This window comes from Phycodurus eques, chromosome 4 (genome assembly GCF_024500275.1).
Source record: "Phycodurus eques isolate BA_2022a chromosome 4, UOR_Pequ_1.1, whole genome shotgun sequence".
Classification (NCBI taxonomy): domain Eukaryota; kingdom Metazoa; phylum Chordata; class Actinopteri; order Syngnathiformes; family Syngnathidae; genus Phycodurus; species Phycodurus eques.
In genome coordinates, this window is record NC_084528.1 from 13,129,961 (window position 1) to 13,149,446 (window position 19,486).

Genomic DNA, 19,486 nt, shown 5'->3' on the forward strand with positions numbered 1-19,486 from the left:
CGGTTAGGACTTTTAACATCAAAGCTCCGTAGGGTAAACTGAGATGATTCCCAGAAAACACAATGAGTGTGTAACTATCATGTCTTCCGCGTTTGTGGATACAATTTCAATGATTGCAGATTTTTCCACGTCACATTTTTTGTGAAGAGAAAACAGTTCACGGAAAACCTAAGGACATAAATACTTGGCCTCCAAAATGAGATACGTGTGCGCCTTATTTTTTTTTTTTACCATTGCAATTGGCACCCTTGTATCTACGGTCTATTCCGGGCCTTGTCTTGAGTGTTTTTTTGTTATTATTGTGGCTCGTGTCCTCAAATGACTCCGGAGCTGCTGATGAGTCACGTGTAAGTAGTGCGCCACCTGTTGGAAGAGTAGCTTCTTCACTTCAACCGTCTGAAGTGATTTCAAGCGTACAAATGACCGCTTCATTTCAGGCACAGATATCGAACTCATGGCTCGCGGGCCACATCCGCCGCATCATTTTATGAGAAAGCAAATGACAAAACATGTGCTATTAACACAGAATTATGTTTTTTAATTTTTTTTCAACAAACAAACGGTTAATGGCGTTCTACTGATGGAGCCTGCAATTTAGTTATTTTACTCTTTGAATGAATGAACATGTTTATTTGTCACTCTCAAGTTAAAAAGAATGAACACAAGCAAAGGGTGGGGCAGAAGCTTCAGTTTCCTGACTCGCATCTCACGTTTTTATTTGAAAGACCAGTACCTAACCCCCGCGATAAACAAGGGATTACTGTACTGTTTTCAACAGTATACATTGTGCTGCAGCCTATCCCAGATGACTTTGGATGAGAGGCGTGGTACACCCTGGAGTGAATGCTTGGCGATGGCAGGGCACATACTGTTTTAGACAAAAAAAAACAAAAAACATTCACACTTAATAGTGTTTTACAAAACAAGTATCTACCTCTCCATCACTCTTGCTGGTAAGGAGTTGAGATGTCAAAGGGTTAAATACGTGCAAACTGATCATGTGGAGATTCTAAACTTTTATAGTATGATATAACAAATTGAGAGGCACACACACATCCCTTGTGAGACACCACACACCCCTCCATTGAATCTCTATTGTTCCATATTTACCTTTGGACTTTATGATGTGTAATCATTTTGGCTTTATTGTTTCTGCTGATGTAACACTGAGCCATTAAAATAGCCACCAGGACAGGACATGGATGTAGGAATGAAATATCCATCCATTTTCTTTACCGCTTATCCTCACTAGGGTCACGGGCTGCTGGAGCCTATCCCAGCTATCTTCGGGCGGAAGGGGGGTACACCCAGAACCGGTCGCCAGCCAATCGCAGGGCACATAGAAACAAACAACCATTTACACTCACATTCACACATTCATACGGGCAATTTAGTCCTCAATCAACCTACCGCGCATGTTGTTGGTATGTGAGAGGAAACCGGGCGGCACGGTGTACGACTGGTTAGAGCGTCTGCCTCACAGTTCTGAGCACTGAGGTTCAATCCCTGGTCCCGCCTGGGTGGAGTTTGCATGTTCTCCCCGTGCCTGGTTGGGTTTTCTCCGGGCACTACGGTTTCCTCCCATCCATCAATCCATCCATTTTCTGAGCCGCTTCTCCTCACAAGGGTCGCGGGCGTACTGGAGCCTATCCCAGCTATCATCGGGCAAGAGGCGGTGTACACCCTGAACCTTATATATATATATATATATATATAAAACCCCAATTCAAATGAAGTTGGGACATTGTGTTAAACATAAATAAAAACAGAATACAATGATTTGCAAATCATGTTCAACCTATATTTAATGGGATACACTACAAAGACAAGATATTTTATGTTAAAACTGATCAACTTTATTGTTTTAGAATTTTATGTATGCAACATGTTCCAAAAAGCTGGGACAGGTTCATGTTTACCACTGTCTTACATCACCTTTTTTTTAACAACATTCAATAAACGTTTGGGAACTGAGGACACTAATTGTTGAAGCTTTGCAGGTGGAATTCTTTCCCATTCTTGCTCGATGTACAGCTTCAGTCCGGGATCTCCGTTGTCGTATTTTACGCTCCATAACGCGCCACACATTTTCAATGGGAGACAGGTCTGGACTGGAGGCAGGCCAGTCTAGTACTCACACTCTTTTAATACGAAGCCACGCTGTTGTAACACATGCGGAATGTGGTTTGCCATTGTCTTGCTGAAATAAGCAGGGGTGTCCATGAAAAAGACGTTGCTTGGATGGCAGCATATGTTTCTCCAAAACCTTTCAGCATTAATGGTGCCTTCACAGATGTGTAATTTACCCATGCCATTGGCACTAACACAGCCCCGTACCATCATAGATGCTGGCTTTTGAACTTTGCGTCCATAACAGTACTTTTCCTCTTTGGCCCAGAGGACACGACGTCTACAATTTCCAAAAACAATTTGAAATGTGGACTCGTCGGACCACAGAACACTTTTCATCAGTCCATCTTAGTTGAGCTCGGGCCCAGAGAAGCCGGTGGCGTTTCTGGGTGTTGTTGATAAATGGCTTTTGCTTTGCATAGTAGACTTTCAAGTTGCACTTACGGATATAGCGCCGAACTGTATTTACTGACATTGGTTTTCTGAAGTGTTCCTGAGCCCATGTGGTGATATCCTTTAGACATTGATGTCGGTATTTGATGCAGTGCCACCTGAGGGATCGAAGGTCACAGGCATTCAATGTTGGTTTTGGGCCTTGCCGCTTACATGCACTGATTTCTCCAGATTCTCTGAACCTTTTGATGATATTATGGACCGTAGATGATGAAATCCCTAAATTCCTTGCAATTGTACGTTGAGGAATATTGTCCTTAAACTGTTCGACTATTTTCTCACGCACTTGTTCACAAAGAGGTGAACGTCGCCCCATCTTTGCTTGTGAATGACTGAGCAATTCAGGGAAGCTCCTTTTATACCCAATCATGACACCCACCTGTTCCCAATTAGGCTGTTCACCTGTGGGATGTTCCAAACAGGTGTTTGATGAGCATTCCTCACCTTTCTCAGTCTTTTTTGCCACCTGTCCCAGCTTTTTTTGGAACATTTTGCAGCCATAAAATTCTAAGTTAATGATTATTTGCCCCAAAAAAATAAAGTTTGTCAGATTGAACATTAAATATCTTGTCTTTGTAGTGTATTCAATTAAATATAGGTTGAACATAATTTGCAGAAGCACCACAAGGGGAAAAGAAGGAGGGGAAAAAAGTCCGACTTAACAGCCAGAGTGTGGACCTGGGTTTTGGGCTGGTGTGGCTGCTTTAGAGCGCATCGTTGTCACGGTGTGGAAAAGACCAGTGATGACCCGGAGGGATATATTCTAGCCACCAGAAGCTTGAGGGGGATATATTTTTTCGTGGCTCAAACATGTAGCTATGTTTAGCCATGGGAAAGATGCTAGAAGAAGTAGCATCCATTTTTCTAGGTCGTTGTACTGGTATTTGATTGACAGATGAGCGGGACATAGTTTAAGCAAATTTGCAACGTTTGAGAGCGGAGAGAATGGCTTGATTTTTCTCCATTTTGAAGCCTCATTTTGTAGACTTTATTTTCATTATTATTATTATTATTCAAATTTGGCAGGGTTATTAACAACACTTATCTCTGTGGTATGTCAAATTTAGAAGACATTTTCAATTTACAGGGACATTAGAGAAAATGTGGTAATTGTGTAAAAATGTGATATCTTTTTTTAATCATGATGCTGAATAAACACAGCCGTCACCATTTGACATTGCATTAAAAACAACAATGATGATCTGTGAAATCTGCTGGGATATTTTTAATTTCCAGAGAGCAGCCGAGCAATGTGGTTATTCTCATGCACAACCATTACAGCCATGTGAGAGGGATGGAAAGAGGAAGGAAAAGGGGGCGTGGAAGGGGTGGTCATCTGTTGGCCGAGGTCTGTGTCTGTGCGTGTGTGAGACTGTCATCTCTGTCAAACATTAGAGCGCTTATCAAGGGTGTGGAAGGCGAACAACAGAGCAGAAGGAGTGGGTTTCTCTGTGCGATCATCAACCCTTCCAAACATTGGGAGCTTGGAAAGAACAGCGAGGTATGACAGTGTTTAACACTTTTGTCATGGTTATGGGTTAATTTCCCCAACGGACTAATTTCGTGTGCGACGAGCAAATTGTTCACTGTCTTCCTCTGACAGGAGCCAGACATGGATGAGAAGGACAAGTTGGAGAAGAACCTAAAAGATGTTGATTTGAAGTAATACTCTTTGTTCGTATAAAAACAGTTAAATTAGTTTACATTTTAAACAACTGGAAAGCAATTAGACTGATGGTTTCCCATTTGACCGATAGTGATCACAAAGATGAGGGGGGCAAAGGTAAAAAGAAGAAAGAAAAAAAAGAAAAGTTACCCATGGTTGGTGCCATTGAACTGGTAAGTTCTCTGTCTCTGTCCCTGTATACAATTACAGTGGTGCCTTGGGATACAAGTCGTATTCATTCCGTCACCATGCTCGTAACTCAAAACATGTGTATCTCAAATCACCGTGTCCCATTGAGGGGAATGGAAATGCAGTTAATCTGTTCCAGACTTACCCACAAACACAACAATTGTTGTAATGTATATTTTAATGTGGAAAAATAGCATTCCATAATACACTACTGCAATTTATAAATCCATGCAGTAATGCTATAATTAACTAGAATTTAAAAGAATTAAAACTGTTTTTGTCACACTGCACCATTTAAATGGCCATTGTGCTACTCTTTACAGTGTGCCAACCTTGGCGCAGTATAAGACAGACAGCTATATACTTTTCATTAAGATGCCTTAACGCCTCTGACCTCATCAGTACGGCACTAATATTAGTCACTCTTCGCAGAGGATAACGAATAAAATGTATGACCATAAATACTGTTATATTCTGTGCCGACATGTGTTTCTCCACCGTTTGTGTTCAATCCGTTGCTTAAAAGGTTATAACATCACAGCATAGATGTTATTTAGCGTTAGCATTAAGCTAGCGGACTGAAAGTCGAAGATATGTGGTAGTTTTAAACATAGATATGAAGACTAGATACGCCAGCGCACTGTTCGAGTCCGGCTAACCGGCCTGCCTTCGTGGCGGCCATGTTGGAGAGGTCGAGGTTCCCATCACAGTCAGTCCAGGGACATTGAAATAAAGTCGTAACTTGCTCAGTTCTCAACCGATTTTCATGAGGTTTACTTTTTTGTCAACACCAAAGCGTGTGCTATCACTACATAACATTAAAAAAAAAAAGCCCCAAAAATATTTTCACCTGTGCAAGCATACTCCCAGTTTACTTCTCAGAATTGAACCGCGTTGTACACAACCATATGCAGCACAACGTACCGTCTTTTTGTTTTCTTTCCGTCCACACACATGCGCTGACGACTTTGACCCTCATAGCCTAGCGTCGCCGTAAGCATGCAGCTCAAAAGGGGCGTGTCGTATCTACCTATGCATAGCTACGGCTTTAAATACAAAAAGTGTAATTCACTTTGTTTTATGTTTAGTTTTACAGTAAACTTAAATAAATACATAAATGGCACTAAACAGCTTTAAGCCTCTTCTTTTAAAGAATTGTACCCCGCTTCTCGCCCGAAGTCAGCTGAGATACACGCCAGTATACCCGCGGCCCGAGTGAGGATAAGTGGTTCAGAAGATGGATGAATGTTCATTATTTGGCAAAATGCTACTATTGTGAAGTGAGTTGAGTTCGCTGCCACAGCACTTGTATCCCAAGTTCGCGTTTTCAAGTCAAAGCAAAAGAATCGGCCCAACAACAGTTCGTATCTCGAAAGAATCTGTCAGTCACTCTTGTCTCGAGGTACCACTCTATTGTTCTTTTACAGCTCCTCATGTCTTGAAATGGTTTGAAAAAGATTGGTGCGAGTCATTTGACGATTGCAAGCTCTGCCTTCTTAAAGCAATCTCCTCATTTTCCTGTGTGCACAGTTCAGGTTCGCAGATGCCAAAGACATTGCGCTGCTCTTCTTCGGGACCCTGATGTCGATGGTCCACGGGGTAGTAATGCCTCTTATGTTAGTTGTGTTTGGGGATATGACGGACAGCCTTGTATCGAATGCTGCACTTGGTTACCTCAACACCAGCAACCCTAGTGAGTTCACAGAAACGGTCATAGCTACCTGACTGAAATAATAGACTATTACAACATTTTGTTTTATATTTTCAGACATCACTTTTCCAAACAGCACCATCCAGGCAGACATGACCAGGTTAGCGTAAGATGTAACCTGATAAGATACAGCTGGCAATGTAGGCTTTTCTGATCCTAGTAATCCCATTCCAGCTTTGCCATCTACTACTCCATCCTAGGGGCCATTGTGCTGGTGGCTGCCTACATGCAGGTTGCTTTCTTTACCTTGTCAGCTGGACGACAGGTTAAGCGCATCCGTAAGTGTTTCTTCCACAGTATCATGCGACAGGACATCGGCTGGTTTGATGTCAGTGAGACTGGAGAGCTCAACGCTCGTCTTACAGAGTTAGTAACATGCACTCACTGGCCTCTTCATTAGGTATACCCTCACAATAATAATGAGTTCCAATATTTCTTATCATCAGAGTTCAAATGGGCTCAGCAGTTAAACTCTTTAATGCACAATTGTGAACAATATTGTCTATGAACTGAGATAATTACACTTGTTATGTACTGTATATGGCGGCACGGTGACCAACTGGTTAGAGCATCTGCCTCACAGTTCTGAGGTCCGGTGTTCAATCCCCGGCCCCGCCTGTGTGGAGTTTGCATGTTCTCCCCGTACCTGCGTGGGTTTTCTCCAGGCAATCCGGTTTCCTCCTACATCGCAAAAACATGCATGGTAGGTTAATTGACAACACTAAATTGCCCGTAGGTGTGAATGTGAGTGCAAATGGTTGTTTGTTTCTATGTGCCCTGCGATTGGCTGGCAACCAGTTCAGAATATACCCCGCCTCCTGTCCGATGATAGCTGGGATAGGCGCCAGCACGCCCGCGACCCTCGTGAGGAGAAGCGGCTCAAAAAATGGATGGCTGTACTGTATGTTTCTTTCGAGGGGAAAATGACAGGTGTCCATTTGTCCTAAGTCGATGATGCAATGTCATGGCAGAAAAGTATACATATTTTGTAATTTTGCTTACTCTTAAGTTTAGTAGGTTAATTTACTAAGCAACTCTGAAATAGCACTGATGCCATTTTTGCAGTGTTAGATAACACTGGTCAACAAAAAAAGATTTTTTGGGGCTGACTCAGGACAATTTCGATCTCCTGAATCTAAATATCACATTGGTTTTGCTCAATCAGGTCAATCTTTTGAACTATGGCCACATGTTTTTATTTACATGTGCAGGTATTTTCGCTTATGGGGTTCGAATAAATAGAGGTTCATGCATTGAATTTTGAACAATGATGACATAACATTAAATTTACATTGACTTACTTTTGTCAGTGTCAACTATACAATTGACAGTAAGCAAAGTTTGTAAACTGATTAAAACTGTTGACATGGAGGCCTGGCAGTGAATGAACTCTTTCACTGCCAGGCCTCCATGTCAACATGGATATTTGAATACAACAGCCATCAATGGCAGTGAATGAGTTTTAATAAACTGGTAACAACTTGTCATAAAAACCTGAGAAATGGATGTCATTCTCATATTTAGTGATGCAAAATTGTCCTAAATTTATTTGGGGAAAAAAAAGAAAAAAAAAGACAATCTACGCAAATATTTGTTTTATAACCCAGTGTAATTGATTGACATTTGTATCTGCATGGACAGTGATGTCTATAAAATCCAAGAGGGCATTGGAGACAAGGTGGCTATGTTGATCCAGTCCTGCAGCACCTTCATCACATCCATCGTCATTGGTTTAAGCAAAGGATGGAAGCTCACTCTCGTCATCCTGGCCATCAGCCCCTTGCTAGTTGTCATGGCCGGAGTTTTCAGTAAGGTAAGCTTGCCTTTTGTCAACCCTGTCCAGCTTTCAACTTGAAAAGCAAGCCTCTTCTCGCTGAGCTCATACTGTAGGTCTCTCTTTAGGTGCTAGCCTCATTCACTTCAAGAGAACAAACTGCTTATGCCAAAGCAGGTGCTGTGGCAGAGGAGGTGCTTTCTGCCATCAGGACTGTGTTTGCATTCAGTGGTCAACAGAGAGAAATCGAGAGGTTTGTGCAAACATCTACGTTCATATCATGTCATAAATTTGTAGAGGTGTGGAGCTTATGGTTTTCATACAATGGGTTACAGGTGTAGTAGATTTGTGCAAGTTCATGTTACATAGGAGAGTGGCGTCTAATGTGCTTCACAAAATATATGCAATCAACGTGGAAGGAAGGCTGTAATACTGTAGCAAAACACTGATGCAAATCCTGTACTCAGGGAAAGGGAGAGTATTAGGATCCTCTGAAACCTACCAACCAGATTTTTTTTTTACCAGATATTTTCTGGTTTTTGTCTATGCAATAGGATCCAATAAGCACCTGGATTTCCACATTTGTTTTGTCTATGCGCTATCTCACAGGTATCATAAGAACTTGGAAGACGCCAAGAACGTGGGAATAAAGAAGGCAATAAGCTCAAACATTGCAATGGGCTTCACCTTCTTATTGATCTACCTATCTTATGCTCTGGCCTTCTGGTACGGAAGCACACTCATTTTGAGTAGAGAGTACACCATTGGGATTGTACTTACGGTGAGTAGAGGCATGAAGACCTCAACTATCAAACATGCACAAACCAAATAGAAGTTTCAAGCTAACAATAAATGTTTGTGTCTTAAGGTTTTTTTCGCTGTGATCATTGGAGCGTTCGCCTTGGGGCAGACCTCACCGAACGTCCAGTCCTTTTCCAGTGCCCGAGGAGCTGCACACAAAGTGTACAGCATTATTGATAATGTAAGGAAATCTACTTTCTCCTTTCTTTCACATTCAGAGGCACCACATTTTATTTTCTGTCAGTTTATATTAGTGAATGTGAATCAAGTGTATTCTGGCGCTCCAGGTTGCAGCTTTGCTACAGCCTACAACCTAGAGCCTTGAACGAGAGGCTGGAATTTGCTCTAATTGGAGCACCCACTGTTTGAGTGCATATTAGTGTGATCTACAATGACTAAATTGAGGTGTCATCTGACTTCAACATACAGTATTAACCCAAATTTACATAATCAGCATTCAGCAATGTGACTTGCTTGGGTTAAACTACTTAATTTACAACACATGCCAAATACTTGCTAGCTTCAGACTCTTGCCAGTTACAAATTAAGTCACCTTAAAGAGGACGATTCATTTTGATAATCGTAAGGTATCTTCAATCTGTGCTAAGAAATTTAAAACAACCTCTGACAACAATGAGCTTGTTTGTGTGGACGTATTCCAAGCAAAGCGGCTAGCTGTATAAATAAACATGATCTTTGTTCAAAACTCTCTGTCCAACCTACAGAGCAGACAGTCTTCCTCACATTGTCTGTTTAGCCTTTGATAAGCATCAGTCCTTTGGACCCGCTGTGACCAAACTTCCAACCACAACTGAGCTCAAAAGGCATCCAGTCATATACTCCATTGTTTTTGAGCATGACTGTATTGTCTATTATATGTATTTGTCTAAAAAATATATATAATTTCCCCCGATTCTGGAATTTAGGAAATATAAAGAATTTTGGTAATCCCAGGAAAGGTTTAGTCGGATTTCATGTCAGACTGCCAAGAAAAAAAAAAAAAGCATGTGACTTTTTATTCAATCAATCTCGGGACCTCCCTGGGTCCTGGGTGGTCGGTGGCATCCCCCTGGTTTGTTGGGGCGCCTGCTGGATGGCATTTCCAATAAACATCAAATTAATTTAAAAAATATATTACAAATTGCGGCACGGTGGCCGACTGGTTAGAGCGTCAGCCTCACAGTTCTGAGGACCCGGGTTCAATCCCTGGCCCCGCCTGTGTGGAGTTTGCATGTTCTCCCCGTGCCTGCGTGGGTTTTCTCCGGGCACTCCGGTTTCCTCCCACATCCCAAAAACATGCATTCATTGGAGACTCTAAATTGCCCGTAGGCATGATTGTGAGTGCGAATGGTTGTTTGTTTCTATGTGCCCTGCGATTGGCTGGCAACCCGTTCAGGGTGTACCCCGCCTCCTGCCCGATGACAGCTGGGATAGGCTCCAGCACGCCCGCGACCCTAGTGAGGAGAAGCGGCTCAGAAAATGGATGGATGGATGGATGGATATTACAAATTGAGCAGAGGGAGTATTTGAAATTCCCCTGTTGCACAAAGGCATACAGATTCACCACTCTGCAAGGCCATGCAGTTGAACAGGACAGGTTTAAAAAAAACAAAAAAACAATCACAGCTAAAAATATTGTCACTCCAGGTGTGACAATATTTTTTAGCATGACTGTAAATGAAGCAATTTACTCTACAGAAACCAAGGATCGACAGCTATTCGGAGAGCGGCTTCAAGCCTGACTCAATTACTGGGAACTTGGAGTTCAAGAACATCCACTTTAACTACCCCTCAAGGCCAGAAGTCAAAGTAAGATCCTGACTGACATACTGTAGTTTAACTTAATCTAACAGATAAACACAGCTACATATTCATACTCCTTTCCATAATTGCTATCATTTGCAGGTATTAAACAACATGTCCCTGAGTGTGAAGAGTGGACAGACCATCGCCTTAGTGGGAAGCAGTGGCTGTGGTAAAAGCACCACTATCCAGCTGTTGCAGAGGTTCTACGATCCTCAGGCAGGATCTGTATGTACCCATTTCACTCAAAAGATAAATTCAGTCATTTAGACATATAGTACACATACAATAGTGTTGAATCACAAAAGCATCCAAGCCTCCTTTATTCTTTCACCACAGTCAAAAACATTTAAGAATCCTCTTGTTTCCCTCTTTGTAGGTATCTGTTGATGGTCATGACATCCGTTCTCTCAACATTTGCTACTTGCGAAAGATGATTGGCTTGGTGAGTCAAGAGCCCGTCCTTTTTGCCACCACCATATCGGAGAACATCCGATACGGCCGAACTGACGTGACGCAACAGGAGATAGAGCGAGCTGCCAAAGAGGCAAACGCTTACGACTTCATCATGAACCTTCCTGATGTATGACTCTATTCAGGACTTCTACATTACAAACAACGTTGTCTGCCACTTGCCAGTTATGATATTGTTGTTTTTGAGCAGAAGTTTGAGACGCTGGTCGGGGACAGAGGGACTCAGATGAGTGGAGGTCAGAAGCAGAGAATTGCAATTGCTCGGGCACTAGTCCGTAACCCCAAAATCCTTCTGCTGGATGAAGCAACGTCTGCTCTTGATGCTGAGAGTGAGACTATTGTGCAGGCTGCACTCGACAAGGTACAAACTCACACAGTGTAACATTGCTTGGGTTTGTACTAGCAGGGTTGATAAAGGGTATATTACTTGCCAGCAATGTTATAATGATCTGCATTTATAAAGACCTGAAAAACACTCTAATATGCATGTAAGTAGTTGGCGATGCCTTTCTAAAAAAGAATTTGCAACAACTGCTGGTCCTAACTAAGCTTTGTTACATGAAATGATGAAGCCTGCTCGGATGAGAGGCGAAACGTCTTGTAAGACAAGCAGAACAGTCGAGTTGCGATTGATTCAATGCTGGTATCAGAATAAAGCTCAGAACCCCAAGATGGAGATAAACTGAAGTTGATGCATTACCTTACATAAACTTCTCTTTCTAACATCAAACCTTTCTGTCATTTATGCAGGTCAGACTGGGTCGTACCACCTTAATTGTGGCTCATCGCCTTTCAACTATCAGAAACGCTGATATCATTGCTGGCTTCCAAAATGGAGCGGTTGTCGAGCTGGGGACTCATAGCCAACTGATGGAAAAACAGGGTGTTTACCATACACTGGTCACTATGCAGGTAACACTAGCACAAAACACACAGGAAACAATCTAGGATCAAAACAATCAGTTTACGCTCATCTCCTTTCTGCAGACATTTCAGAAAACCAGCGATGAGGAGAAGGATGACGAGCAGGTTGAAATGAGCCCAGTAGACAAAAGTATCTCTGACTCCCCTTTATTTAGGAGGAGGTCTACAAAACCTTCTTCATTTGTTGGTTCAGAGGGCAAAAAAGAAGACAAAGAAAAGTTGGGTGATGGCAAAGATACAACGGAGGAGGTAAGACTGGTGCTTGATACATCTGAATCTCCTAGGCAAAGAATAAAGCGGATGCATGATTCAGCTCTTTTTCCTTATTTACTGCAGGATGAAAAAGTTCCCCCGGTGTCATTTTTCAAAGTCATGCATTTCAACCTTCCTGAGTGGCCTTACATTCTCGTTGGAACCATCTGTGCTTCAATTAATGGCGCGATGCAGCCTCTATTTGCTGTCATCTTCTCCAAGATCATCACTGTAGGATTTTTTAAATCTTTATTTTGGTGGTAAATTGTTGGAAAGTGATGTTTTAAAATGGGAGTTTTGAAGGAAGTTAATCGGTCTTATCTTTCCAATTTTCAGGTGTTTGCTGAGCCTGATTTAAATGTTGTTCAACAGAAATCTTTATATTTCTCCCTTATGTTTGTTGCTATTGGAGCTGTATCTTTTTTCACCATGTTTCTACAGGTATGCATCACACACATGCGTGTTCCATTGTGACAGTATTTGCCAATTGTGTAAAGAAAAATTAATAGTGTCAAGAGACCAGAATATCATTCTCGTTAAAGTTTCTCAATGACAGTTCATATTTAACTGCGGTGATATCAATGTCCAAGTGTTCTTGTGTCTGTCACCTTTTACAGGGTTTCTGCTTTGGCAAATCTGGAGAGATCCTGACTTTGAAACTAAGACTTGCAGCTTTCAAGGCCATGATGAGACAAGTAAGTGGAACAATTTGTTATCGTTCAATTTGATATAAAGGTTTTGTTACTAATCTGAATGAGTAAATATGTGCCTTCAGTATTTGGTCGCTTATGATGTTAGGCATACTGAGTGACATCAAACTGGAACAAGTCCAAATACAGCGGAAAAATGCACACACAAGTCATGAAAAAAAATATATATTTTTTTCTTTTCTTTTTGCTCAAAAAAGTGGAGATGTCAGGGGAAAATAGAAAAAAACTGGAATGTAGTCAGTTTCCTAAAACTCAAAACAATAACATTGGATTTAAATAGAAACTTGCTTACTTTAGGACCTCGGCTGGTTTGATGACCACAAAAACAGTGTTGGAGCACTCACAACAAGGCTGGCCACAGATGCTGCTCAAGTACAAGGAGTAAGTCATTCTCTCACTCAGGAATGCAAACATACCCATCATCATTTTACCATATTGGGAATCACCTTTCCCCTCTGCTTAGGCTACGGGAGTACGTCTGGCCACATTGGTCCAGAATGTGGCCAACATGGGTACCGGTCTGATTCTTTCCTTTGTGTACGGCTGGGAGCTGACCCTGCTCATATTGTCGGTGGTTCCTGTCATGGCAGTGGCTGGAGCTGTGCAAATGCAGTTGCTAGGTGGGCAAGCTGCTCAGGACAAGAAGGAGCTCGAGAAGGCTGGAAAGGTGGGAATTTGGTGTAGAGTAGCTTGTCGACTTACACTGGATCAATGCAAGTTTCGGGCCACACATCACTGAATCAGCTGTTGCTCTAAAGAACTTTCTCGATGTGGTGATGGAAAGCGCATCACCACAGGAATAGAAAGAAGTGGAAGTAAGTGACGAATTATCTATCTGGCACTTGGCAGTGTGGTTAAAGAGTCAAAAAAATACATCACTCAATCAAATGGCTGGCTGGATTGTGCCCATCTTTAGGGGAGAATGGATGCTGTTATAGGGTTCTTTTTCTGGGTAGATTATTTTCCTACCAAGGCGTTTTAGACAATTCTGTTCCTCCAACCTATGTGGAAGGCGTTGCGCAATGTCAAATATACAACATTGGTGTCTTGACTACACAAACGATCATAATTCGAAAGCCACACTACAAAATCTTGTAAAATGTCTTCCCTGAAGAATGGAAGCTGAAGTTCAAGTTGGAAGGGGTATCAATCAGTACTCATGCCTATACATTTAGAATAGATGTTCGATACCAGGTTTTTTTCAGTGCCGAGGCCAGTACGAGTATTCACTCTTGAGTTCTGACTGATACAGAGTACCGATACCACCAGTACTTTTGATAGGTAACATTTCAATTAACACAATGCCTGATAAATTTGAACAAAGACCTTTCTTTCTGATGGACATGATGATTCGCTGATGTCTCAAGTGTAGCGCCAACTACTGGTGCAAAGGACTTAATGTCAGATTTTTTTTAATTTTATTTTTTGCCTTTAATATTGCTGGCTGGTATCAGCTGCCTTCACGGGTGATATAACGACGGTATCGACTCGATACCGATACCTGGTATTAGTATTCGCGCATTACTAAAATGTAGAATGTGTTGCCAAAAATGTATATTCAGTATTATATGATAGTCATTTAGTCTCTCCAAGCATGACCATAAGTTATTTCATGTTGTCTCCCCAGATTGCTACAGAAGCCATAGAGAATATTCGCACTGTTGCATCCCTGACCAGAGAAGCCAAGTTTGAGTCTCTATATCATGAAAACCTCAACGTTCCATACAAGTACAAGAAACCTTTCATCCAATGTTAAAAAATAATTGACTTTTAATTCAGAGATCTTGGTCTTGTTAACAGTTATGTTTCTCTCTTTGCAGAAATTCCCAGAAAAAGGCCCATGTATATGGTTTTACCTTTGCATTTTCCCAGGCCATGATCTACTTTGCTTATGCAGGATGTTTCCGCTTTGGAGCTTGGCTCATTGACCAAAGGCGAATGGATGTTGAGGGAGTATACCTGTGAGTCTTTTACTGGGTTCACCGTAGATAAGTCCAACATTCACGTGGTTTGTGCTTGACGATAAAGTAGACAAAATCCCAACAGATATTTATGAGCGGTCTATATATTTTAATCATTTACCACAAGTTCAAAACGTGAGGGGCAATTGTGAATGTGATCAGGTTCTAAAACATCGGATTTATGGTCACACGCAAGAACTGTGCTCCTCCTTTCTTATTCCAACTTTGACACAGAGTTCAAAGTTCATCGCACTGATCTTACGTAGAAACTAAACAATATTTCTATCATTAGAAATAAACACACACCATCGAGCCTCAACAGTATGACCACTTACACAGTCTGAGATGTAACAAGAGCTGTCTGAAAAATTCTGCTTTTAAAAAGGTAAAAAGTTTAAAGTGTCGATCAAAACTCAGCTTTATTATATTTGTAAAATTTTTTAATACTGCTCTTGTATCGGCTCTCTTTAGATTGTGTAGGTGCTTACGAATCACAATAAATTAACATTGAATGTAATATTATCTCTCCCAGAGTTATTTCGGCAGTTCTGTATGGCGCTATGGCACTCGGAGAAGCCAATTCCTTCACTCCAAACTACGCAAAGGCCAAAATGTCCGCTGCACACCTGATTATGCTTTTGAACACAGAGCCTGCTATTGATAATCTGTCAGAGGATGGAGAGTCGCTGGTATGCAACACAAAATCCTATATGCTTACTGTTTTTGCTCACAGACATATTGATTGACCATTCCCTTCCCCTCTGTCTCCGTACTTCAATCTCCAGGACCAATTTGATGGCAATGTGCGCTTCGAGGATGTTAAGTTTAACTATCCCTCACGCCCTGATGTACCCGTCCTCCGAGGACTGAATCTGAAGGTGAGCAAAGGAGAGACACTGGCCCTAGTAGGAAGCAGCGGCTGTGGAAAAAGCACCAGCATCCAGCTTCTGGAGAGGTTCTATGACACCACGCAAGGGAACGTGGTGAGAAGACACACACGCAATTCGATCCTGCCTCTTCACCTACTCTCTGTGAGCTAAGGGTTAGTGTTTTTATAGCTGCTTAACTGCACTCCGCTGATAAGACCTTGGACCACAAAATTTACTCGATGGCTGTTTGAGTTCATTCTGATACCATTACCGTTGCTGCTGAGAGACAAAACATTGTACATATCACTTGCAAGGTCAGTCCTGATTTCAAGGCCTTTGTGGGAACAACATTTCGAAGCTCTCAGATTTGCTTGCTCCAATTTATGTCACCACTTTACAGAACTGTGGACTTGAATCTTTGCAGTTTAAATTTTGCCCAAATAATGTGGTCCTTGCTTGAAAGTTATGTATTCGCATTTGAAACAAACGACTGGCCTAATGTGAGACTTAGTTAAAATTAGTTTCTTTTTGCTTGGTCCAAATAGCCTCGGTTTGCCTAAGATGGGTAAGAAACTATGACTTCACCTTTCATTCTGTTTGGGCCTTGATTGAGACGGACCAAATTGCGATGGCCTTGCTCATAACCTCTATAGAGCAAATAACTTGCATCAAATGATTAGGACATTGCACTTCTTTGACCAAATAACAGCTCCTTTTTCTTGAGACTTTGTACTTTGACATTTTAGATTTGATCGGGATGTTTTGGCCTAACTTGCAATTTGATAGATGCTTTATTAAAGGCGATATATCTACTCATCAAATTACAAGGTAGGCCAAAATTTCCCAAATCAAATCTTCAGTAAGCTCCAAATTACTTTAGGCTTGCACGGGTCTTGGTTGTCTTGCTCCAAACCTGGACCACATCATATCAGTTTTGCTCGAGACTTCACCTCAATGACTTGAGTCTCACCTTTGTGATTTTTGTCTTCCAGGTGATTGATTCCAAGAGTGTGAAAGAGCTGAATATCCACTGGCTGAGGTCTCAGATAGGTATTGTGTCCCAGGAGCCTGTGCTCTTTGACTGCAGCTTGGCCGAAAATATTGCCTACGGAGACAACAGCCGTCCTGTAACAATAGAGGAGATTAAGGCAGCTGCGGAGAAAGCCAATATTCACAGCTTCATAGAAAAGTTGCCGAAGGTAAAGACATTCATATCAAGCAGCTGTTTTCCTGATCGAAACTCACACTGTCCTCTTGTCTTAATTAAACCATTTAGAAAATGTTGTCATTAGATTTGTGTGAAATTTTAATAATGAGGCAAAAGAAAAGTATCACATCGTTTACAGGGAACAGTCAAGTCAAATCCAATGCCTTGAAACATATAGCCTAATGATTTTGGTAAATTGCAGTGTGCTATGGACTGACTTTGACTTTGTTTGCTGGAGCAGAAGTACGACACTCAGGCAGGCGATAAGGGGACCCAGCTGTCTGGTGGTCAGAAACAACGAATAGCCATAGCCCGAGCCATCCTTCGTAACCCCAAACTGTTGCTTCTGGATGAGGCCACGTCTGCACTCGACACTGAGAGTGAGAAGGTGGGTTTTTTCCTTCTCATGTGGAATTGCTCCACATTTAGCAATGTGTGTCAATTCATGTTTTTGGTCCGCCCAATTTGTGCTTGATCTAGGTAGTGCAAGAGGCGTTGGACAAAGCCAGCCAGGGCAGGACATGTATCATTGTAGCCCACCGTCTGTCCACCATCCAAAACGCAGACCGCATCGCTGTGTTTCAGGGAGGGGTGGTGGTTGAACAAGGGACGCACCAGCAGCTGCTAACCAAAAAGGGAGTCTATCACATGCTGGTCACCACTCAGATGGGCCATGGGAGGGAATGAGTGAATCACTTTTTTCACATCTACTAATACAAATTTAGTATTCTTCTTTTAGTGAAGTAGTGAGTGATTGAATGTACTACCTCAGTATCTCCATGAGTGCTGTCCTTTGGCCCACCACACATTTATTATGGTTAGTATCAGACACGTTGCCTACAGGTTTCCTTGCGCCTCATTTACAAATTTCAATCATTAAATTAAAGTGGGTAGGTTTAAATAGTTCTCCAAAGAATGTATTAAAAAAAAAAATTCTACCTTTTATATTGTTTTAAATAATGTAATGCCAGCCTTGTATGTATTTTGTTTGTTTATGTTGTGGGCACAAAGTACTTCAGACAACTAACATTAACAACACACTGTATCGCATCTGTCACTGCACATATACTACTGAAGTAACGCGATAGATTGATAAGATGTTTATTTTTTATATAGTAAGATATATTTGAAGTTTTATTGAATATGAATGCATAAAGTTGACCATTTCTTTGTACAAGTAAAATGTAATTCCAATGTATTTGATTAAAGATTTTTATTCAGTTCACACTGGTGGTCTATGCAAACACAGCAAGGCTAAAGAAAACCAAACACTGTCCTACTGGGTTATCATTAGGTTTACCCGCAGGGTAGGGGATGCTGGCTTTGCTTATTGGTAACTCACAGTTGACTTTGTCTAACTAAAATATTCATACAGAATTAGTAGGAGAGTACATGGATGGATGTTGTGCGGTGTGGTGGTTGTCACTACTAGCCAGGAGCCACCAGAGTGAACATTAACAACATGCACATACAGTACTGCAAGTAGAAGTCAACCATTCTTCTTTTGTTTGCTGCGATGTATCAAAAACTACGCGTAAAGCACTTGAGTCTATCCCAGTTTAAACAGACAATTTTTCAAACTTAAACTTAGAATCTTAAACCCCATTTTTACTCTTTGGCTTTCCACTCTGCATGAGACTGCACCTGTTTTAGTGTTTCATTGTTTTTAACTTGTTCTAATTGTTTTAAACCTGTTTAATTTTTATGTGTACAGCGCTTAGTTTCAGCTTTGGTTGTTTTTAAAGTGCTTAAATGAAGTTGAGTTGCAAATAAACACACACACACACACACACACACACCTTTGGGCAATACAGTACAGTCGTACCCAGTAGTACAAAAACATTTACACTGCCTGCATAAAATGAATGGAAGAAAGCAATTATTATTGGCGAGCTGGAGGACATAAACGCATGCACATTAAAACAATGTCCACACAATTCAATTTTGGACTGCCTTCTACTGGCCAAATGGTCAAAAACAGTAGCATCATTGATGGTGGGGGGAGGGGGATTCATTCTGTCAGTAGGAGAGAAAAAATTATAATAATAATCACAAAATATAATTTTAATTTCTCACAATAGAATAGCATTTACATTTAACTGTAACAGTAATATTTTAGTAGTAATCTGTCAACAGCAAATTACAGAATGATAATAAAAAAAACTACCAGAGACGCAGGCAACTATCGGTCTCTAAGGAGTCAAACAACTCCAGTGATCCTTGAATGCCGTCTTTAACCGCCACACTGTCTCCTGTGCCTTGCTGACAGTGAAGAACCCATGTTTTAACCTTGGGTCCAACAGGCCATTGTCATTAAGAGACTCATTCTTCACCATATCTGTGCCGTCTTGCCGCATCATTAGTCAGATGCTCCACCTGTACTGCACATGATGCATAATGTGTATGACTTTGGATACTACCATTGCCCGGTCAAATGGGCATAATACTGGCAAATTCTCCTCTATCGTCTCATATTCATGAGAGGTCTACATGAAGTTGTCTGTTCTCAGTCTCGCCAAGTCTGGTGCCACTGGCTCTCTGCTTAAAGACCTGTTCTAGCAT

General features: G+C 41.4%; 2 protein-coding genes across 2 annotated transcripts in view; one reads left to right on the plus strand and one right to left on the minus strand.

The window, feature by feature from the left end:
* Positions 1–259: 259 nt before the first annotated feature.
* abcb4 (ATP-binding cassette, sub-family B (MDR/TAP), member 4) lies at positions 260–18,147 on the plus strand. Its single transcript, XM_061674023.1, has 29 exons — positions 260–347; positions 3,979–4,084; positions 4,187–4,245; positions 4,341–4,422; positions 5,969–6,131; positions 6,207–6,249; positions 6,324–6,515; positions 7,791–7,962; positions 8,052–8,176; positions 8,533–8,704; positions 8,792–8,905; positions 10,423–10,533; positions 10,630–10,755; positions 10,907–11,110; positions 11,192–11,362; positions 11,752–11,913; positions 11,989–12,174; positions 12,262–12,408; positions 12,514–12,618; positions 12,795–12,872; positions 13,185–13,268; positions 13,351–13,554; positions 14,515–14,615; positions 14,708–14,848; positions 15,381–15,537; positions 15,634–15,831; positions 16,710–16,916; positions 17,166–17,312; positions 17,405–18,147. Exons 1-29 carry the CDS (start codon positions 319–321, stop codon positions 17,609–17,611), a joined length of 3,993 nt encoding a protein of 1,330 aa, XP_061530007.1. The 5' UTR covers positions 260–318; the 3' UTR covers positions 17,612–18,147.
* Positions 16,772–19,486, minus strand: part of LOC133401276 (acyl-CoA-binding domain-containing protein 7-like) — a 68,137-nt gene continuing 65,422 nt past the window's right edge. Inside the window, exon 19 of the transcript XR_009768396.1 lies at positions 16,772–16,842. The gene's annotated coding sequence lies outside the window, so the exon portion shown is untranslated. The remainder of the gene's footprint in view (positions 16,843–19,486) is intronic.